This window comes from Scylla paramamosain, chromosome 11 (assembly GCF_035594125.1).
Source record: "Scylla paramamosain isolate STU-SP2022 chromosome 11, ASM3559412v1, whole genome shotgun sequence".
In the NCBI taxonomy this organism is placed as follows: Eukaryota; Metazoa; Arthropoda; class Malacostraca; order Decapoda; family Portunidae; genus Scylla; species Scylla paramamosain.
The window spans coordinates 1,255,001-1,277,500 of NC_087161.1; the positions used below are offsets into that span (position 1 = coordinate 1,255,001).

A 22,500-nucleotide genomic window follows, 5' to 3' on the forward strand; every position below is an offset into this window, starting at 1 on the left:
GCATCATTAGTGGGGAAAAACCCTACTAGTCATCTCTGTGGCCTTTGAGATCAGTCGTGGTGAGGGAACAGAGCGTTTAGTAATGCGACATCAGTGAGTGCGCTGAACAAAGGATTAGGAATTAGCCTTGAAATGTGGAGAACTGTATCCCTCTTTCTCAAGTTTCACTACAGTGGGAGAAAAAGTTGAAATATAGGTCAGTAGAAAGTTACACATATAAAGGACTTAGAAAAACAAGTAATAAAAAACAAGAACAGATAAAAAAAAAAAAAACTCTAGAGGAGGCTTGATAAGGCTTGATAAAAAGGTTACACAAAGAAAACAATACAAAAAAGAAAGGAAAACAGTAGCAGTTATTAATATATGGAAAAAAAAAACCTCACATAAAGAGTTACTAACACCTTGCCTAGCTAACAGAAGAGAGGAGTTGGCGAGAAGAACGAAGTTTTAAAATAACAAGTCCTAACGCATGAAAAAAAAAAAGCCTCAATATCAAATTAATAACACACTGCCTGACTAACAGAAGAGAGAGGTGGAGAAGGGCGAGGCTTTGAAATAACAAGCTATAAGTCATAAAAAAAAGGCTCCTATAGAATTAGTAACAACTTGCCTGACTATCGAAAGAGAAAAGGAGGAGGAAGCTTTGAAATAACAACCCTTGCCACATGAAAAAAAGCTTGAGAAGGAGCTTGAGAACGCACCGCCTGGCCGACATTCAGCAAACAGCGGCGGTGGAGGAACAAGTGTACGGGTTCATCCAGCACGGAAGAATGAATGATAGATGGATGAATCAATTAGTGAACGCCAGTAGGAAGTAAAGGAGACTGTACAACACGAAGGGAAGGTGTGTGCCCGGCCATCACACAACCAAGGCTCCTTTCTCACGCCCCACAGGCTCTTGAGGACAACACAAAGGAAAAGAAAGGAGGAGCAAATATTACATAGTTGGGATATGAGAGAGAGAGAGAGAGAGAGAGAGAGAGAGAGAGAGAGAGAGAGAGAGAGAGAGAGAGAGAGAGAGAGAGAGAGAGAGAGAGAGAGAGAGAGAGAGAGAGAGAGAGAGAGAGAGAGAGAGAGAGAGAGAGAGAGACTGTTAGCACTAAAAGAATTGTGATATGTAGAAGTAAAAAAAAAGAAAGAAGAAAGGAAGAAAAAAGGAAAGAAAGGAGGAAAAGAAGGAAAAAATTCCTAAAATATATCACAATTCAAATATTTGTATTTCCATCACTATTTTCTTTCAAAACTGGTGTCTTTTTTCTAACACTTTTATATCTCTATCACTTTCTATATTTTAATTTTTTACAGTGATTAATTTACTTAACTTCTTCTCTCATACAATTTTACAGTCATGACCTCAAAACGGACTCTCTCTCTCTCTCTCTCTCTCTCTCTCTCTCTCTCTCTCTCTCTCTCTCTCTCTCTCTCTCTCTCTCTCTCTTATATACATATCCCACGGACGCAATAGCCAAGTTTTTTCCTTTTTTTTATTTATCTGCGTCTGCAGCCCTCGGGTCGCTCCGCCTTCGTATTGAAGGACGGCAGCGCGAGGAGTGAGGCGCCGTGGTGAGAAAGAGAGAGAGAGAGAAAAAAAAACACCGTGAAGGAATGGTGAAAAATGAACTGTTTCCACTGTACCGCTAATCCAGGAACTGGTGTGACTGCTATTGATGTTATTGCTACTGATGGTGCTGCTACTATCATTACTTCTACTACTGCTTCTACTACTGCTACTACTATTACTACTACTACTACTACTACTACTACTACTACTACTACTACTACTACTACTACTACTGCTTTTTTATGTAGAAAAAAATACTACTACCACTGCTACTACTACTACTATTACTACTCACCGGAGGTCAGGAGGGCAGCGAGAAGCAGGCCAGCTGGGGTCATGTTGAGGTCACTGGCCTCTTAAACCTGTGGGGTAGAAAAGAGGTGATAACAGGTCATTAGAGATCAGTGCATCTCTCTCTCTCTCTCTCTCTCTCTCTCTCTCTCTCTCTCTCTCTCTCTCTCTCTCTCTCTGTCTCTGTCTCTTATCTCTACCAATATCTCCTTCCTTCTTTCACTATTTCTAAATCCATCAACTTTTTGCTCCTAGTCATCTTTCTCTCGTTTATCCTCTTCTTTGTATTCTCTCTCTCTCTCTCTCTCTCTCTCTCTCTCTCTCTCTCTCTCTCTCTCTCTCTCTCTCTCTCTCTCTCTCTCTTGTAAGGTGAGAGGAAATGTAAGGGCTTGTGACGGACGGCAAAATTATCCCCCACCTCCTCTTCCTCTTCCCTCCTCTTCCTCCTGCTCCTATTAATGCTTTACGCTCTAATAAGCAAAGCTCGATATTATGAACGTTGTGTTTGGTGGGTGGGTGCGTACACATGTGTGTGAGTGTGTGTGTGTGTGTGTGTGTGTGTGTGTGTGTGTGTGTGCGTGTGTGTGTATGAAAGTTTAAAGGTGGAAGGGAGGAAGAATATGACGTGAATAGGTAAATGAATAAATAAATAAAGAGAGAGAAGTAAATAGATATACAGTAAATATAAAATATGATGCGATGAGATAAATAATTGAGTAAATAAATAAATAAAAGGACGAAAGAAGGAAACAAGTAAATAAATAAACAAATAAGAGATGTGGGAAGGAAAAGTTTGGATATTTCTTTTCTTATCTTTCTTTTCTTTCTGTTTGTCTTCCTTGGTCTCTTGCGTATCTATTGTCTTAGTGGTGCTCTCTCTCTCTCTCTCTCTCTCTCTCTCTCTCTCTCTCTCTCTCTCTCTCTCTCTCTCTCGCCGAGCCGCCATCTTGTCTATTAATTCTGAAAGATTAATCTATTTACTGTATTTCCTCCCCTTGGAAATTTACCGCCAGCTATTTTATGATGCAACGCGGCCCGAGAGAGAGAGAGAGAGAGAGAGAGAGAGAGAGAGAGAGAGAGAGAGAGAGAGAGAGAGAGAGAGAACTTGAGATGGGGTAATATTCATAAGTTCCATACTTGGTTTTTCTTATACGAAGTTGTTTGTTTTAATTATGTGAGTGAGTGAGTGAGTGAGTGAGTGAGTGAGTGAGTGAGTGAGTGAGTGAATGAGGGAGGAAGTGAGGGAAGGGGTGAGTGAGGGAAGGAGGGAGGGAGGGAGAGAGGGAGGGAGGGAGGGAACTAGAACACGTCTATCCACATATTTATCGAAGTAACTTACGGAATCTTTTTTTTATATATCATCATCATCATCATCATCATCATCATCATTATAATTTCCTTCACGTGGTATACAAACAAAGTATCATTACGATGCTATATTACTTCACTATCATCATCACTACCGCACTATCAAACCAACCCATCATTTACACCTCAGTATCACTACATCACCACCATCTCATCACTAAACATCGTCACCATCACCCTAATATGCCAATACACTAGTGCGATCTTCTATGTACATTCCATTACGTAATTTTTGGACTTGCTTACTGTCTAACTGTCCTCTTACGGAGACTGGGAGTGAGACGTTTTTTCCTCACTTTTCCTGCCCTTGGCCCGAACCTTACTTAAAAAAAGAAAGAAGGAAGTAAATAAATAAATAAAGAAGATAAAGAGAAGATGATGATTATTAAGAAAATATTAATCTAATCTAAAGTGAGGAATTGAAGACACTGAGTTAAAGGAATGAGAGATGATAAGGCGAGAAGCTTTTGACTCCCCTCACGTACAGTACATTCCCTCATCCTCACAATGGCTCAGTTACGTGACATTATCGTGACGTGCAAACTTGTGGCAAACAGGACCGTATTCTTAAAGGTCTCAGCGTCTTATCACAACTTCCACTGCTACACAATCTTTCCCATAACCAGCTACAGCTTTAAGATACTTTAATATACCTATTAGTTTCTTTACTCGTCCTGTAGCCACGAGAGGATATGACTGACCTCCTATTCTCTTTTTCCTTTCTGTGTGGCCATGCAAGCAATTTTTAATATTGCTCTGATTGCTGGTGAAGAGCAACTACAATACTGAAAGGGTTAGTATGTAATTCGGGTTTTCTGTTTTTTTCTTTTTATCATTATTTGTGATTCCAGTGATAATTTAGCAGATTCAAGTGGAAGTAATGAAGATTTTCCAGACGCTTTTTTCATGATTTGAGATAGTTTAACAAATTCTAACGGATGTATACTTGGGTTTTCAAGACTGCTAACATTATTCTAGTGATTGTTTAACAGATTCCAGTGGAATCTAATGAGGTTTAAAAGGCTGCAAACATGCTTCCAGTGACAGTTTAAGAATCATTATGTATATCAATGGCAAAAAAAGAATATATATTCATGAGAACCTTATTAATCATCCTCATAACCTTTGAAAGACAATCCTGATAAGAGAATGAGGAGCTTGAGAATCCAGAGCAGACAGGCGCGGAGTTCAAACAATGTGGAAGACGTGCATGATACAGATGTGAGATAATACAGTAGTTGGCATGGCGAGTCTTCTTTATCGAGTCCTCTGTGTATACTCCTTGATCAGGAAAGAGCTGAAAAAATTTACGTATCTTACAAGTTGAGTGAAGAAAGTATATTTTGTCATGTTATGGTGTGTGTGTGTGTGTGTGTGTGTGTGTGTGTGTGTGTGTGTGTGTGTGTGTGTGTGTGTGTGTGTGTGTGTGTGTGTGTGTGTGTGTGTGTGTGTGTGTGTGTGTGTGCCACGTAACTAGCACGCTGGCTATCTATTACGCATTTAAGCAGCGAGAGGGAGGAGGGAGAACCGAGAGTGCTGAGAGGTGAATAAATATTGGCGATTATTCATGATGAGGAGAAGGCATGCAGGAGGGAGATGAGGATGACAAAGAGAGAGAGAGAGAGAGAGAGAGAGAGAGAGAGAGAGAGAGAGAGAGAGAGAGAGAGAGAGAGAGAGAGAGAGAGAGAGATGGAACAACATAAATAATTGATTCCACGTCCCTGCCAAAACCTTCGTTGCACCTGAACCACCACCACCACCACCATCACCACCACCACCACCACCACCACCACCACCACCTCCTCCTCCTCCTTCACATCTAACTCCACCTCTACCACCACCACCACGTCCTCCTCTTCCTCCACCAATAGCTACACCATGCACCATCACTATCTCCTCGTCCTCTTCCTCTCTCCACCAATCTTTACCTCCTCTTCCTCCTTCACCCTCTACCACCACCAGCACTATCTTCATCTTCTCCTCCTCCTCCTCCTCCTCCTTCTCCACCTTCTCCACCACCACTATCTTCTGTATTTCTTCGTCTTCCTTCATTTCTATCTCCATCTCTGCTAGTCATCACGATCTTCATCCTCCTCCTCTTCCTCCTCCTCCTCCTCCTCCTCCACCATAGATATCAGTCTTTCATCTTATTTTACTATCTCAAACCCTTTTATTCATTTATTTCTATTAGATCATTACAAACAGCCTCGTAAGGGCGAAAGGGTCTGGTGCTGTTTGTTCTTCCTTTGTGTTCATCTACTACAGTAACTGGCACTATCTATTTCCCTGTCTCTACCTTCTCTACCTTCTTCTCCTCTACCAACACTTCATCTTCTTTCCTACTCCTCCCTTGTCCATTTCTCCATTTTTACTGTTCCTTTCTCCTCCTCCTCCTCCTCCTCAGCAAACTACTATTATTAACACTACTTTTTTTTTTTTTTTCCTCCACAACAACACCACCATCCACACCACCACCATCACCACGACCACCTTTTTCCTCCTCTTCTTGCCCCACCTCAAGTCTACATTATTCACACCCTCTCTCTCTCTCTCTCTCTCTCTCTCTCTCTCTCTCTCTCTCTCTCTCTCTCCTCTCTCGTCTCTCTCTCTCTTTAGTATTTCCTTTTTAAGCTTCTTTCCATCTTTTTCTTTCCTTTTCCTTCCTCGTCTTGGCTCTTTCTTTACATCTTGCCCTCTTTTTTCTTCCGTGTTCCTTCCACTTTCACTTCGTCTCTTTCATTCCTTTCTTTGTTATTCTATTTTTGTTCTTTATTCTTACATTATCTTTCCCTGCCATTTGTTTTGTTTTACTTGGCGTCTTTTGTTTCACCTTCTTCTTGTCCTTGTTCTCTCTTTTTCTTCTTCTTCTTCTCTTTTTTTTTTTTTTTTTTTACTGTTTCATGACGCCAGCGTTTCTTTCTTTCTTTCCTACTCTTTTTCTTCTCCATTTTCCCCCAAATTCCTTCCTCTAATCCACCTTCTTCCTTCCTGTTCTTCCTCCTCCTCGACTTCCTCAAAACTTTTTCCCCTTTTCTATTCTCTTTTCCTTTCTATTTCCTCCTCAGTTTCCCTTTTTTTCCTCTCTTGTCTCTCTCATCTTTTTAATCTACTTTATTTCCCCTTTCTGGTTTCTCTCTCTTTCCTTCCTCTTGTTTTTCCCTCTCATCTCTCTCTCTGCACTCTCCTCCTCTTCTCTCTCTCCTCTCTCTCCTCTCTCTCTCTCTCCTCTCTTCTCTCTCTCATCTCTCTACTTTTCATCTTTCTTATCATTTTCCTTCCCTTCTTTACCACTTCTTTACTCCTCTTTCCACTTCCCTTTTTCTCTTCGAGGGCAATATAATGTGTAATATCGAGTGGACATCCTGAGAGAGAGAGAGAGAGAGAGAGAGAGAGAGAGAGAGAGAGAGAGAGAGAGAGAGAGAGAGAGAGAGAGAGAGAGAGAGAGAGAGATTTAAAGACAAATTATTTCCTCGTATTTTTTTATGTTCTTTCTCTCTGTCTCCTTCTGTATCGCTCTCTCACTTTCTCACTCTTTGTCTCACTCTCACTTTTTTCCTCTCACTTTTTATCTCATTCTCACTCTTAGCCTAATATTTTTTCCCCTCCAACTGGCCAGGGAGGGAAGCCTTTCATTGCTGGAGATAGGATGGAGAGAAGAGGGGGAGAGAGAGAGAGGGAGAGGAAGGAGAGGAGGGAGGGAGAGGAGGGGAGAGAAGGGAGGGATGGTGGGTCTTCTGCCTTAGTGGTTATGCCTCAGTTCCCTGCAAACAAACACACACACACACACACACACACACACACACACACACACACACACACACACACAGAACGCTAACTACCACTCTCATGATTACTACTATAACTCGCCACCACCGTCACCACCTTACCACGTCAAAATGAGTCTTCCTGTGACATGGGGACGAGGCAGGTGGAGTACTGACGCAGCGCAGGTGAGTCAGGAGTCAGGTAAAGGTAGGTAAGGCCAGGTTAGGTCACGCCACAGTTATATCAGAGGCCACTAACACACCTTAACACAAGCTAACATCACCACCACCACCATCACTGTTGCTTTGTATCCTCAGAATAACACCACTCCTCCTCCTCCTCCTTTCTTTCTCCTTCTTCCTGTTTTTTTTTTTTTCTCTCTCTCTCTGTTCTTGCGTACGGACACTGTTTGCTTCACTCACACATATGTGCACACACTTACTTACATGTACACGCTAACACGTACGTACACAACTGTTTCGGTCATGAATGTTTTGACTTTTGAACCTGCAATGAGTGTGTGCATGAGTGTGTGTGTGTGTGTGTGTGTGTGTGTGTGTGTGTGTGTGTGTGTGTGTGTTGCACCTGTCAAGTTTTGTGTCAATTAGCAGATCCAGGTGAAGGCTGGTGGGTGGGGGAGAGGTGATGTGGTGTCGTGGTGGTGGTAGTGTTGGCGGTGGTTGTAGGAGAGAAGAAGGGGGAGGAAGTGTGGAGTGGTGTGTTGGTGCACTTAAAAGGTCTAGTAGTAGTACTATAGTAGCAGTAGTAGTGATGGCGGTAGAATTAACAGTTATAGTGGTAGTAATAGTAGTAGTAGTAGTAGCAGTAGTAGTTGCTGTAGTAGTAGTAGTAGTTGTAGCAGTTGTATTAGTTGTGGTAGAGGTAGAAGTAGTGGTGCTGAAGGTAGTTGTAGTAGCAGTAGTATAGTTGCAGTAGTAAAGGAAGCAGTAGTGATAACAGTAGTAGTAATGGTGTAATGGAGTGGTGGTGCGGTGTGGTGTAGTGTGGTGGTGATGACCGTCGCTACCACAGCTCAGCGCGCGACTGAGGTGGGACAAGTCGGCAAGGCACACGCACGCACACATACACGCACGTGCGCGTACACACACACACACACACACACACACACACACACACACACACACACATGAAATAAAGACCACAGGCATAAGTTTAAGAAATCACCCACAAAAAGTTCCCTAAACACGCAAACAACAGCAACAACTCTCTCTCTCTCTCTCTCTCTCTCTCTCTCTCTCTCTCTCTCTCTCTCTCTCTCCTCTCTCTCTCTCTCTTCTCTCTTCCCTCTCTCTCTCTCTCGTCTCTCTCTCTCTCTCTCTTCTCTCTCTCTCCTTGAAACTGGGTCCCGAAAGAAGTATTTTTAATTAGCATCGGGACAGATTAACAGACAGACAGACAAAGGAGAGGACAATTACTTGAGACAATTCTTGGTTTTGAGTTGCAGCTGTAGTAGTATTCATAGTAATTACTTGAATCTCTCTCCTCTCTCTCTCTCTCTCTCTCCTCTCTCTCTCTCTCTCTCTCTCTCTCTCTCTCTCTCAGGTTCGTCAGCTAGCCAGCCAGCATCTCAGTCAATATCCCGCCAGCCATCCAGCCAGCCAACCAGCTAGCCAGCCAGTCAGTCAACCAGTTAACTAGCTAGCCAGCCAGCCAACCAGCAAGCCACCCAGGTAGCAATAAGCCAATAAGCCACACAGCTAACCAGACAGCCAGAGAGACAACCAACTAGCCAGCCAATGAGCTAGAAGTAAGCCAGTCAAGCAGTCACAGTCATATGACCTGATCAGATAATCGAGCAAGATGCTAGGGACCCTTCCGTGAGTTCCCTTCAGCAGCGTATCTATCCAGTCATTCACAACTGGTCTCCATTCATCCCTGTCATGTACAGCCAGTCTTCCTTGTTCCAGGCATTGTTCTAACATCTAACGTTCTCTTCACGCCATCCATCCAAACATGCGCTCCAAAACACAGTGCTTTTTCTTTGGGCTGTTCCCGTCAGGAGTCGTTACAGTAGATCAACTTCTTCCATCGCATTTGGTCTTCTGCGTCTTCCTCAGTAATATGCATTTAAGCATGTCTTCTTTCTGTGCATCCATAAAGCTTTTAGATTTTCCTCTCTTTTTCCTGACGGATAGGTCCATTTCATCATCTTTTTCACCTCATACTCCTCATCTCTTCTATTAGCAAACCCAAACTAACTCAGCTTCGCCTCTCTGGCATGTTACAAAATTATTCTCCAAGAAAAAGACTAGATAATAAAATCTGGCAAGCAGTATTAGTGTGCATAATGTAGGTCTCTGGACGAGTGATCGCCTAACCAATCAATTTTCTGTCAGTTTTAATGATACCGTGGCTCACTACACAAAGATGAAGATTAAATGTTTAAGAAAATTAATTAAGGTAGCTCAATGCACATATTTAACTATCTTATCAAACTAACCAGCCGCAAAACAAATGTACATAGGCTACTTGACGTGATTGGACTTACCTGGGTTCTAATCCCTGGCAGTGTTGTGTGTTACAGATCGATGCACAATCCTGTACGTACTCGTACACTAATGAAATCTATAGCTATACTGTGTTAGTTAGATGAACTGTTGAACTGAACACCAATATTAACAATAAAACAAATTCTATCAAATTAATACGTGAATATCATAAGGCAATGGATAATTGTTATCGCAACCCTTCAATCCTTTTACTGTTATGACCATCACTACATCTCAATGCACTTTTAGGTTCACTGGATATCAGCAACAAAATAATAAATATCTAACAACAATAACAGCAATGTATACTCTACAAAGTACATGTGAGCTTTTTAATTAACAGTACATGAACTTTGATGGTGCGAGATGAATATTAGCCTCCATATTTCTTATCTTTATCTGTTTATTGTATTTTTATCTTATTTTTATTATTATTTGTTATTTTTTTCTATTTTTTTGTTATTTTTTTTGTATTTATTTATTTATTTATTTATTATCTTTTTTTTTTTTTTTTTTTTACGACGAAAATAATTATAATGTTCCTTGCACTCACACAAAAGATGGTTACCTGTCCACTTTACAGCGATGCCAGAAATCGAACACATGCAAACCTCACCTTCGGAGCAGTTTAGTCTTGAACTGCGGGAGTTGAGAGATATTCTCTAACCTAATGTTTTGACTGATGGCTCCTCGGGCGGCACCTTCTTGTCATCATCCTGTAGCTTTTTTTCTTTTTTTTTTTTTTTATGTAGGAGGACACTGGCCAAGGGCAACAAAAATCCAATAAATAAAAAAGCCCACTGAGATGCCAGTCCCAGAAAAGGGTTCAAAGCGCTAGTCAAAAATTGAAGGATAAGTGTCTTGAAACCTCCCTCTCGAAGGAATTCAAGTCATGGGAAGGTAGAAATACAGAAGCAGGCAGGGAGTTCCAGAGTTTACCAGAGAAAGGGATGAATGAAGCCATAAAGTATCGATGTGATAACACTGTCTGGTACAGTCTGCGTTCAAGTGGTAACGTTTTCTGTCTGACTTTAGTGGGTTTCCTTTCGCGGTTTTAAGGTTGTCTCATATAGTAATAGTAGTAGTAGTAGTAGTAGTAGTAGTAGTAGTAGTAGTAGATGGCTGTCAACCTAACAAATAATAAATTTCAAATATTCAAGCAAAAATATACAAAGCATAAGGAAACAAATTCCTTACGCACTTGTTCTTCACGAAGCCAAGCATCTCTTGGTATGGAAACTTCCTTTTCCAAAGAGAAATTACAGGGCTTTAAATACTACGACTCCGCGTGACAGGACATAATGGCACCATTGCTGTTGATACTGATCATTTCATGTTTTGTTTGAATGGGTGTGCAATTACCTACCAGCGAACATTCAAACACTGAAAAAAAAAAAAAGCCTCTCCAAATAGCGTACAACAGTAGTCTTCAGCGACAGGCACTGGATGAAGATGGCGACTAATTAGTATGTACTTACGTATAGTATAGCCTCGTTTTCCTCAACGTTTTTTTTTTTTTTTTTTTCAAGAGGGTGCTTTTAATTAAAATTGAAATATGGCTCTGATCTTGAAAATTTTGCTTGATAAACTACGTTATTAAGACGTAATCTTGGCTAAGTTTCATGACAATTGGACTATTACTTTTAGATAAACTCTAAAATCAAATTTAGACATTTTTTATAACCTTTAATTTTTTTTCTCCTTCATAAATTATTGTATATCAGTCTGTTTTATCTGAAACACAATCATTCCTCTACCTGTACAAGTAAAATTTCGGCTTTTACCAGTTTTCAAAGGCCATGAAGAGGATTGATTAGTCAGCTTTTCAAAGATGTTTTAGCCACTGAATACGCAGGATCCTTGTTAAACTATCAATTGAATCATGAAAACATCCTTGAAATCCCCGTTAATGAATCCCCACTACAGCCTGTTAAAAGAAGGCGCGATAAGACACCGAGTAAACTTTTTAAGAACTCGAAACATATATAAAAGATGAGTAACATTTTCCTTTCAGCTTCACAGTTTTACCTTTCCCTCAATATTGACATCTCTGATCTGAAAAAAATAAATAAATAAATAAACAGATAAAATAATAATAATAATAACAATAATAATAATAATAATAATAATAATAATAATAATAATAATAATAATAATCCTACTGTCAGGTTTAATATGACAAACTTTTATAAGCGTATCAGAGGACTTTATTGAAGAATATACAACACACAGGAAGAGTAAGTGTGGAAGTCACTATATTTCTTACACACACACACACTATATTATATTACACACACACACACACACACACACACACACACACACACACACACACACACACACACACACACCTCCTTTCTGACTGTTTTATTGCTGCTGTGGTAGACGGTCACTGTTATTCTAAATCTATTAACAGTGGTGTTCCTCAGGGTTCTGTCTTGTCACCCACTCTCTTCCTATTATTCAACAATGATCTTCTAAACCAAACTTCTTGTCCTAACCACTCCTGTGCTGATGATATCACCCTGCACTTTTCCACGTCTTTTTCGTAGACGTCCAACCCTACAGGAAGTAAACAGTTATCGCAGGGAAGCCACAGATCTCTTTAAAATTTCTGGTTGGGGCAGAGCAAACTTAATATTGTTCAATGCCTCAAAACTCAATTTCTCCATCTTTCAATTTGACACAACCTTCCAGACAATTATCTCCTCTTCTTCAGTAACACTCAACTGTCCCTCTCTTCTACACTGAACATCCTCGGGCTTGTACTCTAAACTGGAAACTCCACATCTTATTTCTAGCTAAAACAGCTATGAAATTAGGTGTTCTGAGATGTCTCCGCCAGTTTTTCTCACCCTTCCAGCTGCTAATTCTGTACGGGGTCCTTATCTGTCCATGTATGGAGTATGCTTCACGTGTCTGGGGGTTTCCATTCATACCGTTCTTCTAGACACAGTGGAATCAAAAGCTTTTCGTCTCATCAACTCCTCTCCTCTAACTGACTGTCTTCAGACTCTTTCTCATCGCTGCAATGTTACATTTCTTCCTATCTTCTACCGCTATTTTCATGCTAAATGCTCTTCTGATCTTGCTAACTGCATGCCTCCCTTCCTCCCACGGCCTCGCTACACAAGACTCTTCTCACCGCTATTCTGTCCAAATCTCTAGTGCAAGATTTAAACAGTATTCTCGATCATTCATCCCTTTCTCTGGTAAAGTCTGGAACTCCTTGCCTGTTTCTGTACTTCCACCTTCCTATGACTTGAATTCCTTCAAGAGGGAGATTTCAAGATACTTATTCTTCAATTTTTGGCTGCCGCTCTTGACCTCATTCGGGGACCGGCATCTCAGTGCGCCTTTTTTTTTGGGGGGGGGGCGATTTTTGTTGCCCTTGCCCGGTGTCCCTCCTACATAAAACACACACACACACACACACACACACACACACACACACACACTTCGCAATCAATAACAATCAAAGCATTCAGGAAAAATTATACCTTTTGCTTTTTCAAAAGTCGTAACTTGTTTTTCTATCTTAAATCCCTATTGACATTATCACTAATTTATAGATAAATCAATAAAATTAAATAAAAATGCATGCAAAATAGAAATAGAAAATACAGTTTGATCTCAGAATGGGGCAGGCCAAATCTTGTGTTCTTCTGTGCCTCTAAATTATGACAAGTTTTTATCGTAAATCCGTACCAACATATCCACTAAGGCGTAAATAAATCAATAAAATTCAATAAAATGCGTACACAATAGAAATAAAACAGTCTAATCTATCTATAATTTCAGAATAGGACAGGACAAACTTGTTGTTCAGTATCTCTAAAACTCAGTTCTTTCATATATCCACTCGACACGACATTCCAGGTAACATTCCCCTCTTCTTCAGTGACACTAAATTATCCTCTTTCACATACTGAACATACTCGGACTGGCCTTCACTAAAAAAACTGGAAATTTCACATTTCAAAAAAAAAATTGTATTAGTCTCGCATTCTATCCAGATGCGCTCTTGGGACGAGAAAATATGTGCTTCGCGTAGTCCTACAGAGCAAATACTTTGTGCTCTGCACAAAAACAATCCTATCAACAAAGTTCTTAATTAAGACTGTAACCTTTAGAAATTGCCGTGCGATAGACGACCAGCTTTCGTACCAGTACACCCATTAGTTTAAATTAATTTGTCTTTGTTTTAGACTAGCACGACGAAGTTTAATTGCACATCGACCTTTGAGAACATTGGCAAAAAGAGAAACAAAAGGAATATTGGACAGAGAGATGATGAAATTGAGGAAAGGTGTTTGTAGCTGCAGAGTGCCCACCCGTCCTCGCCTCTCACTCATTTCCTCTCTGCGCCTCAGAGACGCCTGAGTAGTGGTTGTTTGGCTGCTGCTAGAACTTATCAATTGTGCTATTGTGCTTCAGAACCATCACGTGTTTCCCAGGCATACCTATTTAATTCTAAGAACCAAAACTGCAAAGTAATTACATAGCTTTGGTTGCTGATTAATTTATTTGTAAAGTGTAAGGATTTTTTTTTTCTTTTCGTTTCATACCGTGACTCAAACTGAATCACTCACTTATCCCTACTCATCATCGCCGCTCAACTAACAACACTAATTATTGGTTACTTGCCATTTGAGATTCGGATTCAATCCTCGTTCACTGCTGTCCAGAATGAGACATACTTCTCTTGTGCCCAAATCTGATTTCTGGGAATGATTGGTTCTTGCACGACTAGCCTGTGTGATTTTTAAAGCATCATTTATTTGCGATCCAATAACGCACATCTGCAATATAATTTCGTCTTATTATCTCATAAAGTTTTTAAAGTAACCAAATGTCGATCTGAAAGATTTTTTTTTTTTGGGGGGGGGAAGGCAGAATGGTTCCTTGGCCCAACAGCACAGATTGCCTGAAGATCGTAGTGTACGTGGTAAGTTACAGTGTCATACTGGTTACATTGCTATGACTGTAATTACTAATATTACAACTAAAATCTCTCTCTCTCTCTCTCTCTCTCTCTCTCTCTCTCTCTCTCTCTCTCTCTCTCTCTCTCTCTCTCTCTCTTAGTTCTTACTTTTACTATTTTAATTTTCTAGTGGGAAGGTGACGAATAGAAGTACTGTTGTAGTCACTGGCAGCTCAGGGCAGTTAGGCTTCACAATTATTGCATCTCGCACTGAGTTACTCACAAGGAAAAGATCTTAGTCGAAGTAGTATCTCCTGATCAGTTATGTTTCACGAAGCGTTCAGCACCTCTTACTTTCAGAAAAAGATTTCTGGAGGCTCTGGGGTCCTGTCACTGCTTAGGCCATGGCTAGTGTTTTGAGGTGCGTTGCCACGTCTTCACATGGCGTTCTTACTCTTATTCCACCTCCCTTCCTTGCTCCTTACCATGTCTTAATTAAACGAGGTCTTACAGTTCGGACGCTGTAAATATACTGTAGCAGCAATGTTGTATTTTAGCATCGCTCTACGTTATAGCTGATGTGAGAAGTCAGGGAATAAATTTTCAGGAGGTAGAAATATGGATCGAGCAACCTAACCTCATGTGTTTAATTCATGTAAAGATAGATTCTATAAATGCGAATTCTTTCTATGCGAGGTTTTCGTAGTAGAATGTAACCCTCTCCCATAACGAGATCTTAGTGTGCTAGTAGTAATGACAGATGTGGTGTTTCTAGTAGTCTACAAGCCGTTGTGACTGGTATCCGCGTACAAGCAAAAAGAACAGTATCTTGTCTTTTTGTAGGAACATTTTACCTATTGTGAATTTCCCACAATCTTCTTTGTTGCAGTATTACCCGTTCATCTTCATGTCCAAGAACGGCCCTTCGTATAAGGTCACCGGCTCCATGACCGAAGTTTTGGATACTATAGCAAAAAAATTGAACTTTTGGTAAGCCAGTCTATGATCATAGATGTATTACGGTAATAGGCTATTATGGACGCAGAACCGGATAAACGGAAGTATGAATATCCAGTGCTAAAGGTTGATCTGTAATTTTAAGATCTACAATATATGGCTACATTATGAGGAAACAAGTGTCCTTTTTATAAAATATAAATGGCTGATTGCTGATATTTTGCCCTGGATAGCTATGAGTACGTGGTGCCAGAGGACAAACAATACGGCTACAGAATGGCTAATGGATCCTGGACGGGAATAATCGGTGTCGTGGCGCGAAAGGCAAGGCTCTGGAAACATTCTGTTCAATGGGGATACATAATCTCTTATTCACGAGCTTGTTGGCAGGTATCCTTTGGCGAGGCGCACTCCTAGTGTCATGGAGAGGAGGGGGGCGTTGAAGGACATGAACGTAAAATTGACTCATTGTATTTTGTTTATTGATTGATTTTTGCAATGTACCGAAAAGCTTGCATGTTTCTATTTTTTACTGGGTTTCATTAAAAACCGCAACTCATGATACTTGGATTTTGATAAGCCACAAATTTTCATGTTATCATTCAATTTAAAATTTTCAACTTAGGATTACTGTTGTGTCCATGTACTTATTTTTCACACCTCGTCAAGGCAGGAGGCAGACATGACCGCAGTGGTGGTAGGGCTGGACGAAGAAAGGACTTCAGTAGTAGATTTCAGCGACTTCCTCTACATTGACCAGAACAGCATCGTATACAAGCGACCAGTGCTGGAGTCCGACATGGCGGGATTTCTAAAGCCGTACACAGCCACGGTGAGGAAGCGTCAAATGTCCCTTAGGTTTCCGATGGCAGTACTGTAGCTCAAGCTCACAATATCTCATGTGAATAGAAAATGCAGTACACAGACTTTAGAAATAGCGTCGAGAGATTTTAAGGAAAGATCCAATTGTTGGGTATAATGATTAACTCTCTCTCTCTCTCTCTCTCTCTCCTCTCTCTCTCTCTCTCTCTCTCTCTCTCTCTCTCTCTCTCTCTCTCTCATGCTTCCTGCAGTCATGGGTGATGATAATAGCGGCGTTGGTGACGGTGGCGGTCATGGTACTTCTAACTGGTCGCTTCTACCCGCTGCCTCGTCCGCCTCTGTAACTGAATCTGGTTTTTCCATATACTGATCATGAATATTGCCTTATCCTGGTCTGAGTGAAGATCTTCTGTCAGTATGAAAATCAGTTTCATGTACTGTTAGGAACATCAAAGGATATCAAACGATGTTAGTGGATGAAATAAGAATGTGTTATTGAAACTAGAAGCCAGAAATTACTATGAAGGATACAGTGGACAGAATCCATGGAAGAGATCACCATGATAACTAAAACCTCTTTGGTATAATATAGTTTAAAATACCCTCTATGGAAAGAGTTTAACTTTAGTTATATATTGTATTTATAAGAAAAACTTATCGTTGTTGTTTTTTTTCTCTTGCTAGCACAAAAGAAAATCGTAACGGATACTTTGTGTCTTCCTTAAGTTCGCCCGGTGGTTCAAGGAGAAAGAACACAATTTCGAGTGAGCTGTGGGACGCTGGTTTTTGGAGCTTCGCCACAGCCTTAGCCCAGTGTGAGTCTGCACTCCATGAACACAGTACTAGTTTTAAGTAATGAAAACTAGAAAAAAAAAGTCATGCTTGTAGTAAACTTCCTGCCGGTCTGAATGTATTTGCTCTTCACCTGATCTAACCAGCACTGAGTTGTCACCAAGCGGCGTATCATTTCTGGTTGTTACTCTTACAAACTCCTCTTCCTTGGCACAGGAAAGTTTTATCAGAAGGCTAGTACATTCTTGTTTCACCCTTCTTTGTATGAGTGTGATTTTATCGTGTTGTTTTCTTTTATAGTTATAACTTCCTCTTCACTTTTTTTCTTTCGGTAAGATGTATTGACAATGTGAAGAGGACGTTGAGTGCACGAAAATTTATGGAGCAAGGAAGAGTACTTGCACAGGATAGATTATTGGAGAGTAGTGTTGTCAATGCATAAGTGTGATTCAGGCTCGAGGCCGGACAGTACAGGAGGTTCAGTCACATCTCTTCTCATCAGTCGATAATTGATACGAGGAAGAATGTACGAGCATTACAGTGAAGTTTTGGTAAATTATTTCCGCGCACTAAGGCTGGATGGCGGTCACCGTGAGGCTGCAGAGGCGCGGGATCGCTTCCCTCTGTTGTCACCAGTATTGTAACCTTGTGTTTAATGCACTTTCGATGCTATATTGTCAGTGGTAAGTACCAAGGAACTGGGATGACCGTGCAGTGAGGCAGGGTGACAACAGGATCGGTTCGCTACTTAGGTGACCGGGGCTTACTAGACACCCAGAGGCTACACGTTGCTATCTAGCGTACCATTGCTGCCCACAAGACGGTAGATTCGCTATTCTCGAGGTCCAGAGATGAATTTTATGAGGGAGTGTGTGTGTATGGGGGACGATGGTGGGGGCTTGTTCAGACCATCCCCAGTTAAGGGAGATTTCTGGGAGGCATATCAATATTTTCAACACCTTCCACGTCCGTTTCCAGCATACACCTTTCTACCGCGAGGACTAAGTCAACAAGCAATGTTGGGCATGTGGTTAGTGTTGTCACTGATCATCTCCACAGTGTACCGATCCAACCTCAAAGCCATGCTGATAAAGCCACGCCTCGTCCTGCCCTTCACCAACCTCATGGAGCTGACGAAATCTGGCATCCCATGTTTCGTCGTTCGCGGCACCGTTTTGCACAGCAACATTCAGGTGAGAGGCGTGGGCGTCTGAACACACAGGAGGGATAGGCGGCAGTAAGACAATGATAGTGATAATAATGACTCTACAGGGTGCGGAGGTTGGAAGCGCCGTGTGGCAACTCAACAACAGGCTGATCCTCCACTCTGACGTCGCGCTCGCTGTGAAGGACATGTCAGCGGGGAAGCACGCCATCTTCACCACCCATCTCGGGCTGCTTTCGGTGATTCACACTAGTTTTGTCCAAGTGAGTTGGTTTTGGTAAAATATCAACAACATCTTAATTGGATAAACTGTCTCCATTCTGCTCATTTGGTTCGTACTTGCACATTCTTATCGAGTTCGCTGTTTATTTCGCTTGTGTTTAAACAAAAGAATTCAATGTTCATTTCTCTCAAGTTGCGATTTTTGTTTGTTTTTAATCTTCTATAAGATTCTTCGACCACCTTGATAATTTTTTTTCAAAGCAAGCTGCTGTTTTCTAATTATGCCAAGCGTTCTTTGCTATGCTCATATATGTACCCCTATTTTAATATCGACTTTTGTATTTCATGTATTTCCAGACGTCATTAGGTTTTCTCTTGCAAGAAATTTTCAAAATGTAGCAGCTTCTACTTTGCTCCTTGTATTTATTGCCACTTACCGTATTCTGTGATTCTCATCTTTCCAACAGACGAAGACTTGCTCCATATACATGACTAGCGACAGTTACTTTGGACCCAAGTGTCTCTCCATCGTCTTCCGTAAAGGCTCTCCGCTCCGTCAACACGTAAATCCCATGTAAGTCTTTTTTCCGAACTTCACTCCCTTTTTTAAGAAATACGAGTATGTGGCATTTCTTACCTAATAGTATTTTGCTTAGTAAGTTAGTTAGGCAGGTAGGTAGTTAATTAGCTCGTTAATTAATTAGTTAGTTTGTTCGTTAGGTTAGTTATTTATTTGGTTAGTTGGTTGGTTGGTTGGTTAGTTAGTTATTTGCTTATTTAGTTAATCATAAGTTTTAGAATGCTTCGAGACAATTTCTAGTGCTTTGTAGGTTTTCATAAAAGAGAAGGTTTGGTTAATCTCAAGATGTAACACTGTAGACATAGAATCTGAATCTATCTTTGGTAAGGATAGTTTTATACACATAATTACAATGAGATAATTGGCAGTGTTAATAGCAATCGTATGCATAACTAGATAATAACAACAATAGTAAGAATAAATGCGTGGGAGCAGGACCATTTTAATGTTTCTTATCGATAAAACATCACAGAATAGTAAAATTGCGGGAGTCTGGCATCCTGGAGCACCTGCTTATGAAGTACGTGGTATATGCCAGTACCTGCCTCCACTCAGACCCCGCCAGCGTGGAGGACATCTTACGGCCGCTGGAGATTGGCGACATGTACGGAGTTTGCTTCGTCTACGTCGGGGGTAAGTGAATGAGCGCTAGAAGAAGAGTGGCTGTGAGATATTTCATGAAGTACATATTTCACTCGTGTTGTAATTTGCATGGGCATTTAACTTAGTTCACAATCAGAAAAGTATGAAAATAGTACTTTTTTTTGTTATGAGCTCAAAATTATGAAAAGACTTGTATTTTCCTTGATTTTACGTTACGAACTTGATATTATGAAAATACGTGTTTTTTTCCTAGTTTTACAATATGAACTCAAAATACTCCATGACTGCTTTTGTATTTCACCCTTCCTATGACTTGACTTTTTGCAAGAGGGAGGCCTCAAGACACTTCTGCAACTTTGGATAATTCTTTTGGGCACGGTCTCCTAAATTTTTCGAAGGATACTTTTGAAAATATCGACATATTAATGAATTAATATAGCAAGCATCTCACTCTTAAGTAAGCTATTAGACACACACACACACACACATACTGGATGAAATCTTGATCCAATATTTACATTAACACATCTCATATAGTTACAGAGTAAAGCATTTTGGTTGATTACATTACATTACAACAAAGAAATACATAAATAGATCAGTACATAAACAAAACGATATTAATTTAAACCGTTTCACCCTATGATTATAGTTATATTCTTCGTCATTGAAAGAAAAGTGTGTTTTCCACCAGAGAGAGAGAGAGAGAGAGAGAGAGAGAGAGAGAGAGAGATAAGAAAGGTTCTTTCTTTACAGGAATGATGGTCGCTTCCTTAACTCTACTGGCGGAGCTTGTGATCGCCTGAAGGACGAAGCAGAAGTCAGGCAAATCTCCGACCAGTCTATATTCAATAATACAGTTGTCACAGCTTCAACTTTCATTGTCGACCGAAAAATGAGACAACTAAAAATATATATAAATACATGCCGAAGTCTCTCTCTCTCTCTCTCTCTCTCTCTCTCTCTCTCTCTCTCTCTCTGTCTCTGAATAAAGTTGGAAGGACAAGATTTAATGTACTGCTATCAAGTATTTACTTCTTATAATTTTCAGTTCTTATATTCACGAAGAATAGTCATAAAAAGTCCCACACTGAAACTTTAAATTACCTACTGTTATTGGATTATATATAGTAGAACTGATGAGAAGGTAAGTTATTAAAACATATCGTGAGTTTGAGTTTATTTTTTCACCTGTAAAAAATAGCCAGTATTTATTGTAAAGCAGCGTTCAAATTGATTTTAGGTGAACAGGGAAGTTATCATAAAAAAAATCGTACAGGAAAGTAAAAAAAAAAAATAATAATAATAATAATAAAATAGATAAGTAAATAAATAAATCCATTCCATAATTTTACCACGAAAACCTAACATAAACTTAAGGACCTTTAAATTAAATAATTACTTGTACTGGTACAATTTATATCGATAGCAATAGGAATGACTAGGTTTTCAAAGGTGTAGCACTCTCAGCGCGGCCAAATACGCCTTCCAAGTCTCGCCTGTATAACCAGCTGGCTGTTAGCATTCTTGCCTCAGGGAGAGGCGACTGTCACCAGGCAGGAACTGAAGCGTGTTTAGCGGTGCTGTCCTTGTTATTGCTTCACCTGCTTAGTGATGGAAACTAATATGTTAACTACTACTACTACTACTGCTACTACTACTACTACTACTTGAATAATAAATCCTATACTATAAAGGCAAAGAATACTCGTATACTATGTACTACTATCATGAAAATGTAATAATTGAGTACTTCTGTTACGATTTTTAGCATTTAGGGAGACGTAGATATCTCTCCAAAAATAATTTCTCCACAGTTCTGCCATAACCAGATATACCCTCGTAACGTATATCTCCCATAATGGCTGAATGTAGAGACTAAGTTGAATTAATGAGAGCTGAGATTTGGGGGAGTTTGGTGTTTCAATCCCGCGCCAGGAAGGCTCAGTGACGGGCTGGCTGAGGCAAGACGAGAGTGGTTGTTTATGACATTACAGTCTGGGCGGCAGGAGAGAAAAGCTCGCCTCACAGTTCTCCTGAACATTGTGGAATACCCTCGTTTTGTCACAGGTGGCGTGAAGTGTCTGCAGGTGATGTAGTATGTGAACATGGCTGTGGGTAAGAGATGTGAGTTATGGGAGGTGTGCATTGGGCAGTGTTTGGTGTGGTGGGATGTGACAAGCTGGCGTCCCGAAGTGGATGTGGCGGTTCTGTCTTATGGAGGTAGCCTTGCCCGTCTGTGAGGCTGTGACGATTAAGTGGTATGTGTGGGCGGTTATTTATGTACACCTGTCTACCTGTGGCGGATCTATGATAATGTGTGGCGGTGCTTTGGGTGTAGTGAAGGATCTGTGGCGGCAGCCCCGCGCGTGCCTGTTTACCTGCCTCCGTATATGTGACGTGTCTGTGACTGTGTGTGACGCTTTATTGATGAATTATTGAACCACTGGTGCTGCAACAATGGGGTCATGGCGCCATGTGAGTGACGAGTGGAAAGAAGTTCACAAGGCACGATGGGAAGTGACGAGCTGACGAGGTAAGTGTCATTTGGAAATTTTGTTTTGTTAAGTCTGAATTGCTCATTATACAAGAATTAAGCGGACTCATATACGTTAAGAAGTTTGGAATGTTACCGAGGGAAGTTGTAAGGAGGCAGTTGCAGAAGCCATTTACTATTTTGTGAGTAGAGTGAGAACAGAATTTCCACACACCCAGTCTGCGGACTACTAGTAATTAAGGACTATCCACTCTTTAAGGAGCGGTCGCGCTCCACTCGTGGTTTAGTCAAATATTATTACATACATCTCAACGAAAGCATCCACACTGGCAGGAACAGTGAAGTAAAGCCCCGTTCCCACATTGGCAAATTTCGATGGGGATTCGACTCCGACTTTGCTAGGACTCCATGCTTTGCGAAGGCGCTGCTAATGACCTGCGAAC

The 22,500-nt window shown here is 40.7% G+C and overlaps 3 protein-coding genes across 3 annotated transcripts in view; 2 read left to right on the plus strand and 1 right to left on the minus strand.

The window, feature by feature from the left end:
- The window catches only part of LOC135104758 (neuronal acetylcholine receptor subunit alpha-10-like), a 55,145-nt gene extending 47,150 nt beyond the window's left edge, over positions 1–7,995 (minus strand). The window contains 2 exon segments of the mRNA XM_064012336.1: positions 1,857–1,923; positions 7,108–7,995. Of these exon segments, the coding sequence (XP_063868406.1) occupies positions 1,857–1,899 (43 nt within the window). The 5' untranslated portion in view covers positions 1,900–1,923; positions 7,108–7,995.
- An 8,055-nt stretch (positions 7,996–16,050) lies between these two features.
- Positions 16,051–20,648, plus strand: LOC135104649 (glutamate [NMDA] receptor subunit 1-like). Its single transcript, XM_064012181.1, has 8 exons — positions 16,051–16,208; positions 16,450–16,538; positions 16,883–17,013; positions 17,969–18,183; positions 18,263–18,418; positions 18,845–18,951; positions 19,430–19,590; positions 20,317–20,648. The coding sequence occupies exons 1-8, from the start codon at positions 16,059–16,061 to the stop codon at positions 20,364–20,366; spliced, it is 1,059 nt and encodes a 352-aa protein (XP_063868251.1). The 5' UTR covers positions 16,051–16,058; the 3' UTR covers positions 20,367–20,648.
- An 882-nt stretch (positions 20,649–21,530) lies between these two features.
- Positions 21,531–22,500, plus strand: part of LOC135104767 (uncharacterized) — a 40,108-nt gene continuing 39,138 nt past the window's right edge. Inside the window, exon 1 of the mRNA XM_064012348.1 lies at positions 21,531–21,650. Coding sequence (XP_063868418.1) covers positions 21,546–21,650 — 105 coding nt within the window. The 5' untranslated portion in view covers positions 21,531–21,545. The remainder of the gene's footprint in view (positions 21,651–22,500) is intronic.

Excerpts from the sequence above, each read along its gene's own strand:
- LOC135104649 (XM_064012181.1), top strand. The coding sequence starts at position 16,059 with ATGACCGCAGTGGTGGTAGGGCTGGACGAAGAAAGGACTTCAGTAGTA. Across the intron at positions 18,184-18,262 it reads TTTTGCACAGCAACATTCAG|GGTGCGGAGGTTGGAAGCGC; the intron begins GTGAGAGGCGTG and ends ATGACTCTACAG. Across the intron at positions 18,952-19,429 it reads CGTCAACACGTAAATCCCAT|AATAGTAAAATTGCGGGAGT; the intron begins GTAAGTCTTTTT and ends AAAACATCACAG.